This window comes from Primulina tabacum, chromosome 11 (assembly GCF_025594145.1).
Source record: "Primulina tabacum isolate GXHZ01 chromosome 11, ASM2559414v2, whole genome shotgun sequence".
NCBI lineage: Eukaryota > Viridiplantae > Streptophyta > Magnoliopsida > Lamiales > Gesneriaceae > Primulina > Primulina tabacum.
The window spans coordinates 4,969,110-4,976,990 of NC_134560.1; the positions used below are offsets into that span (position 1 = coordinate 4,969,110).

Here is a 7,881-nt window from a genome sequence, read left to right on the forward strand (position 1 = left end):
GTTTTTTTTATAAAAAAAAAAGTGAGAAAATTTGGTTACAATTTGTTTTTTTCTTAGTTATTTTATTTTCCCAAAATTATTGCAATTATACAAATTTGATGTATAGATAGTTTTGAAGTCAACAATTTTCTTAGTTATTTTATTTTCCCATAATTATTGCAATTATACTCATTCGATGTTTCCCTGCACATTGTAACCCAATTTTTTGACGGTAAGAACTTGGAAACACGCTCATCATACAGCAGTGCATTAAAGACAATTTCGCAGTTGCAGACCCTCTGATCCAAATTAAGATAATAGAGTCGAAAGCAAAACACGCTTTATTTCGATCGAAATGCATCTAGGACACGGGGGTTTCAATCTTCTTGACCACACTTTTGAGCTCCTGTTGAAGGCTTGGCCTTGTAGGCAGCAACACTATATCTTTCCAAACTGAACCGGGTTTGTTGATCTGCTCCGGGTCTTTGTTAAGCTCGTATATACATTCTGCTTCATCGTTCAAATTGGTTACTGAATCCAAACACTTGATTTCGTCTGTGTCCACTAAGATTTTGCTGTTGCCATCTTTCCATGCTATCAGCTGCGCATAGAATATAGTAAAAGAAAGATTTAGGATTCATTTAGTTATACAAGCAGATGACCGATCAGGTTAAGCTAGAAAACAATTCATTCTCTTTATTCATCATTTATTACAAAAATGATTCACCAGGTATTTAACCAACCTATCAATATAACAAGATTTGCACTACTCGGTACAAAACTAATGATGCAAAATTAATGATGCGAGGTTTTGCAGTCAATACGTAGTTACATGGGGTTAAACAGTTTTCAGAAAGAGATCATAGCAAGATATTTGTTACCATTTACCAGAGTATGTCTTCTTCATGATCACTAGTAATTCAGGTACCGGAGGAAAGAAGATTAAGTTATTGAAGTATACCTTTGGTGGCCCTCCAGGAGAATTTGTACAGTATAATCTTGCATTATCTACTAGATCACAGTATCTGGGGAATGCACTTGCGAATCTCTTGTGGGATTTCAACTGTGATTTCACCCGGACGGCCCTCCCTATTTGTATAGCTCTCCTGCACCACCATTAAACCTTCTATATATAAAAAAAAGGGCCTTTTATACCAGAAATACCGAATTCCAGTTCGATCGCTCGTCAAAATACGTATGTTCGCGTAAGAATTTTGTACCTGATACCTCTGACGACAGCTAAATAAGCATCACAAACGACTCCAACTAGCTCAATCCTATACGGCTTTCTGACCTTGTTTTCTTCTCTCTCGTCTTCCATTGGAACCCAATAATTTTCGATGACCGTGCCATCATCTGCAACCTTGTATCCTTCTCCCATTCTATACCGGTACTTGTGCACATTCCTTGCCATGGTGATCGTCTGCTCAACAAAGGGCACCCATGATAAGGTCCCGTCCATTATCACATCTCGCCCTTCGTTGAGTGCGGTCACTAGAAGTGATGATGCAGCGTCAGTTGATGATTGATGTACCTATATACCAAGTGGAAGCCCGGAAATGAAGCGGTCCAAATCTTCTAATGTTTAAATGCTGTTTCAGGTTTATATCTACTTAAATATATATAGTGATATGAAAGAGTTTAACGCACAAGCTCGGCAGTTTGAAGCATGTCTTCATGGTGACCACTTGAACTCAGAGCTCTGTATATTACATCCGTTTCTTTAAACGCATCCGCCTCGACAACAACTGCACTCGCCACTGCTACTGACCAAAACGATCTAGCTAGGTCGAATCACAGCATCAAAATGAATAAAAAAGAATAAATAAATAGTAAGATGATTAATAGTATGAAATTATGTTACTCTTTCATGATATCTTTTAGAACAGTGCTCTTGCCGGCTCCCATTCCACCGCCCATAAGTAGAAGAACCGGACATCGCTCACTTAGAGTAACTGGTGCCATCACTGAAGAAATATTCAGTTCACTTGTTATGCTGCCAATGGCTTTCAACTCTTCCACTAATGTGGAGAAAGTCCTCGTCACTTTCAAGTTCTTTGTTATTTTATCGAACCTTTGTTTCCTGAAATAATACAATGGGCAAAACGCCATGCAAAAATTGAGCTACAGCCTCATACTAGAGGTTGACTAGAATGGAGCTCGAGTCAAATTCCAATAGGTCCAATTTATACCATGTCAAGTTGAATTCAAGTAGTATTTGTCTCTCCAGTTTTTGTAATTTATACCCTTTTACCCTAAAATTTCATAGATGTCATTTAGAGAAAATCACTCGAAAGTCGCAGATGGCTCGGCTTTTTTCATGGTCTAATCGTTGACTATTGTACTCAAACAGCTTCTCGATCTCTAACAGAAAAAAATCAAAAAGAAAACACAAAAAGGCTTGAAAAAAAATAAACTAAGTGCGTCTTTAATGGGACATGATCAACTCGTCTTACGAATATAAAACTATGAAATTTACTCTAAAAATCTATAGTTCATTTGAAACAATTAATATTTACTTAATTCCAAATTAAATATCGCAATGTTATAGTTAATTTCATCAACTTTTTTAATATGGAAAAATAAAATAAGATGCAAATAATAAATGCGAGCCTGATCTCTTATCTAAAATCATCACACGTCCATTATTATATTTTATTGTTTGCGTCGCAGTTAATGAGCTGGCACTTTATATTTTACTATTTTGGTCACATCAAATTAAATGGTACTGCGTATGGACCCCGTCAAATTGAAGATGGTAACTGGAGTGATATTTTGCATTGACTTTAGATAAGATAACTTAATTATTTAACTATTATATTTTGTATAAAAAATCATATAATTTTATTACACGCCTATATTTGATCAGAAAACTTCATATTATAATGATAAATCAAGAATTTTTTTTCTTGAGATATTAATAGAATAAATGTAGAACATGTAAGTGTGTCCCTTCTACTTTGAAAATGCCAACCGAACTTCTAAAAAATAAATAAAATCACCCTCACCCTTTTCTTCTTTAATTTGTATATGTTTATATAATTTCTGTACCAAGATATTCACGAGTATTAATAATTTAATTATTTTTAAAATTGAAGGGTGGATGAAGAATCAACTGCTGATGAAATACTAACCTTGTAGCAGCCATCACAAAATTTTTAAGCATTTTCTGATCATAATGAGCACTCAATACCTAACAAATGAAAATATATTAAGTTTAAAAGCAGAAACTCCATTTATTATATCAATCAGAATCTTCATCCTCGGCAAGAAAGATGAATGAATGCAAATACAAGAAATCAAACGGAGCAACTAACCTGGTTGATCATTTCAGGAGCTTGACTCCAATGAAAAGCGAAATATCCAACAATGCATCTCTCAAATTCTTCCACTAATTTCACATACACTTCCTCAGCATTTGGTTGATTTGTCAAATACTCGTATATTTTCTCGTCAACGCCTTTGGATCTTTTCAAGTATTCGTCCGCTAGTTTTATCAACTGTGGACATTCATTTCCATCTTCAAATCCCATTTGCCTTGCTGCAAAATATTGTTCCAAAGAAAATGAATCGAGCAAATCAGTTCAGTTTTCTTCATACGAACGTCAACAGTGAGAATTTGGTTGAAGGGAAATAGATCCATCTCACGAAGAAATATCAAATGCAGTACGTAGTATTTAGGTCTCGTTTTTGGGTACGCAGTAGCTGTGATATTTACCAAGATAATGCGAGAATCTTTCAATCTTGGAAAGGCGGCCGGACCCCGTCCGGCCCAAGAGCGGAGCAAGCCGGTTATCATACTTGGCGGGTTTCTCCTTGCGGTGCCGGAGATGTATTATCACTGCGAAGATCAACCCAATGGATGCTGTAGCTGCAATAGAAGCAAAAAGCCTCTCGCCGTAACCTCCATCTGCAAACAGATAACACAACACCTCTAAAATCAGACCGGTCAATTGAGTCTCCCGTCTTTCCCCGCAACTGAACTGTGTTTTTGTGTGTGTACTTGATTGCACATACAAACAGATAAAGATTACCTCCGTGCATGGCTACTGTCGCCGGGATTTGAGTCGCTTGGCTGGGAAATACTCTTTAGACGTGAGGTGTGGTGGGTTCTTGATCTGTGGTGATGTTGACTTAAAAAATCTTGAGTGGCCAACACAATAATTTTGAGACAATATTATCCAATTTGTATACCCCGTGATTTTCAAAGTGTTTGGGGGTGACTTCGCATCGAACTAGATAATGATAATAGTGTTCGATTAAAATCGAATTAAAATTTTAAAAATTGAATTAAATTGAATTAATCGTTTTTTTAAAAGTCGAATGGATCTAAATTTACTATGAAAACTGAATAAATCAAAAGAATATATTATTTTGTTGGATATATAGCCAAATTAAATTTTTAAAGAACCCGAAACCAAACTAATCGATGTTTTAAAAAACTAAAACCGAAGTTCCAAATAAAGTGAACAGATTTTTCAAACTAATTCAGTTTGATCGATTATTTTGGTTAAGAGTATGTCTCTTGTGAGACGGTCTCATGAATCTTTATCTGTGAGACGGTCAACCCTACCGATATTCACATTAAAAATTATTACTCTTAGCATAAAAAATAACATTTTTCCATCGATGACTCAAATAGGAGATTCGTCTCACAAAATACGACTCGTGAAACCGTCTCACACAAATTTTTGTCCTTGGTTAAAACCGATATTTTGTTCAACTATAGACTGAATTGATGATTGTCATTTAGTTGTCAATGTTTGCTCTTTTGATTTAAAATTAACTTGTTAGTGCGTATTTTTCACTGCTCGAGTCACCTAACTAGAAAAATATAATCATGTGTAAAATTTCAACAAAGAATTATTTTCCAAATCTCACAATTATTCATTTTCCGTTATTCTAACTAGAAAAATTGTAATACAAACCCGATAATAATTGCAACATTAATAATTCTCAAAATTTTCAATCGATTGATTATTTTTTTCCAAAATTCGCAACAATAGAATTTTATAATACAAAATCAAACTAAAAATTTTCATACATCATAACTCATAAGTTAATATTATCATAACTCAAATAATATTAATTAAATATTTGACATAATTTAAAATTTGTCAATTTTACTTGAAATCGCAGAATTTCAAACCTAAAATAATAAACCAATCAATCTGAAAATGAAATGTGATTTGTGGGATTGTTCTATTTTATATTATTATTTTTTTGTAACATGAGCTGAAAATAAAATAACATAAAATAAAATAAAAAACTAATAATTATTTAAAAAATAATAAGAGCCTGAAGTTCATCCTAGCGCAACACTCCCTAAAAAATTTGTTGATTGGACAAATATCTAATTAAACATGTCCGTCACCATTGCGACTTGTCAAGTTCATGCTATGATAGAACAAGTTAAAATTTATTAGTATTCTATTTGAACTACGATTTTAAATTTTATTATTTTTTTACTATTGATTATGTCGTATCCATTTTTATTAAAATAAATCGAAAAAGTTAATAGAAATTTTACATAAATATAACGAATTAATTTTATTTTCCGTGGTGGTAAATTTGTAAAACAAACCAATTCAATAACTTTTTAAGAAAATAACATTTTCAAATGTATGAACTTGAGATGATTTGCAGAAAAAATGATTTTTATGTTTGTCTTGTCTCTCCAAAAGAAATGCATGGTCCATTTTTTGATGGGCGAACGACGGGCATTGAACCCTCGCATGGTAGATTCGAAGCCCTTTTTTATTAAGGCTAGGTGGCTCTCTTTCACTTAAAGAAGCGGAAGAAAGGTATGGGAATAAGTTGGAATCAGTATTGAAAAATGATACTCACGGGAAATTTAGGGTCCGATTCCAGCAAGTGTCACTAGTCCAGACGCAGGTTTCAAAATTGTCCCGAGCCTGAAATCACGAATAAGACCATTAGAAGGGGGCCATGAGGGTGTCCTGGTGTAGCCCCTCCGACGCTCAAGTCAGAGACTGAGGATAAAAGTGGAGAGCATCTAAGGGTGCTGCTAAAAACAATATAGTGAATGAATTAACTAAACACTCAAACCTGATATTTAAAGGAGGATGCCTGGGCCCTTGATGGGCTTATCTTCCATTTGGGCTAGGGATGAGCCAAGGATAGTGGGCCCATCCATGTCTTCTATCTGGGCTAGGCCCATCCATGGCAGCGAGTCTAGCAGGTCTAGCGAGTCTAGCTAGAGTAGGACCTCCCTAGCTGATCCTGAATTTACCCTCGGTTCTCACGAGGAGGAAGTCACTACTCATAGCCGTCCTGGTAAGGAAGTGCGCCATGTGACCCAACAAATGAACATATCTGAAGCAGATAACTTACGGTACGGTCACTTGTCATCCCACATTCCTCCTGGTAGTGAATCAAAACATAGAACTTTGTGGCACATTCTTCCATCCCATCAGATCATCATTCCTACCGCTAAGGACCGAACCTACCTAGCTCCCAAGGGCTGCTACACGCCTACACCTTCTTTCAGCACCACCTTGATACCGGTCTCCGTTTTCCCTTGTGCGATTTCTTCCAAGAATTGAGCAAATACTATCAGGTGCATCTAGGTCTGCTAACTCCCAATGCTCTCCGCTTGATAAGCTGTTTTGCTGTGCTATACCGGGCCTTAGATCTCTCTTTGAATTGCACCAATTTTTCCTACTTCTTTGTTCTGTCCAGATCAAAAGAAAGACCTTTTTATGTGACTTGTCGGTCTACCCATAAGCTTTTCGAGGGGGCCCCTAGTCATGTTAAGGACTGGGAAAAGTACTTCTTCTTTATCCAACCACCCAAAGAATTGACCTGTTATACCGATTGGTACCCCACTTTTTCCAAGCCTGAACTTTCCAAGGGTTATAAGAAGGATAAGGAGTATCTGGAGATAATGAGTGTGCTAGGAGATCGATGCTTTAGCATTCCCCAACTTCTATCTGAAGATCTCTTGTGCCATGCCTGGTTGAGTCCCGCGAAAATTAAACTGAAGGAGGACGCCGGTAGATATTCTCATCTCTTCACCCTTTCTATTTCTCTTTTTTGCTTATTGTGTTCTTTGATAATATTCTCATTCGGTTCATTGTTTTTATTTGCAGGTGTTAGAATCATGAATGCCGCAGTGCAACGTGAGATTGCGAAAAAGAAAGTTGGGAGTTCATCCTGTGCCCCACAGAAGTCCGTCGTTCCAGCAGTCACGACGGGTGCAAAGGGAGATTGCAATGCTGCTGAGAAGAAGAAAACATGTTCTTGCTCCACTACTGCGAAGAGGCTTGCTAACTCCCCTACTGCTGCGAAGAAGAAGGCAGGCTCATCCTCCTCCGCCCCAAAGCGAGCCTCCTGTCCACCTCCTCCGCCTGGTAAGAAGAAGGCGTCCATTGATCCTAGCCCGTCAGTCCCGCACCCTGGTAAGCGCAAGATTTCTGAGATCTCAGTCGTGTCAATCTCTTCTCCAGAAGGGTCAAGGTCGGATGAGGGGCCTCCCCCTGAATCGGGGATACATCCTCTATACACATCGGATACAGCCATCGTGGGGCGGGGTCCTACTCAGCTGGCTCAGAATATAATGTATCAGCTTCCTTCCGACGCTGATGCAGCGTTCATGAATTCACTGGGGTGGTCTGACCTCACTCGCCGGACATGCAGCAGCATCACTGAGGTATATTTCTTCTTCTAGTCTCTAGATTGATGTCCAATACATGTATGACTTTCTTGTCATTTTTTCACTCTTGTCTACTTATCTAGGGCATGATGTACGTAGGGGAGTTGGTGAAGCGTGCCAACGCCACTCGATCTACTGTCTGCCAAGACTTACGCGAGGGCCTGGCTCTTCGTGAACAGCTCCAGGCTACTATCGATGAGATGAAAGAGACACACACTAAGGAGCTT

The 7,881-nt window shown here is 37.5% G+C and overlaps 1 protein-coding gene across 1 annotated transcript; it reads right to left on the reverse strand.

Moving 5' to 3' along the window:
• Nucleotides 1–224: 224 nt before the first annotated feature.
• Nucleotides 225–4,169, reverse strand: LOC142519232 (calmodulin calcium-dependent NAD kinase-like). The gene is made up of 9 exons (XM_075622180.1): nt 4,014–4,169; nt 3,698–3,889; nt 3,297–3,520; nt 3,114–3,172; nt 1,844–2,062; nt 1,630–1,759; nt 1,200–1,513; nt 941–1,085; nt 225–580 (listed from the first exon to the last, which is right to left on the reverse strand). The coding sequence occupies exons 1-9, from the start codon at nt 4,021–4,023 to the stop codon at nt 341–343; spliced, it is 1,533 nt and encodes a 510-aa protein (XP_075478295.1). The 5' UTR covers nt 4,024–4,169; the 3' UTR covers nt 225–340.
• Nucleotides 4,170–7,881: the final 3,712 nt, after the last annotated feature.

Excerpts from the sequence above, each read along its gene's own strand:
- LOC142519232 (XM_075622180.1), bottom strand. Across the intron at positions 3,521-3,697 it reads AAGATTCTCGCATTATCTTG|CAAGGCAAATGGGATTTGAA; the intron begins GTAAATATCACA and ends AATATTTTGCAG. Across the intron at positions 3,173-3,296 it reads CTCCTGAAATGATCAACCAG|GTATTGAGTGCTCATTATGA; the intron begins GTTAGTTGCTCC and ends TTCATTTGTTAG.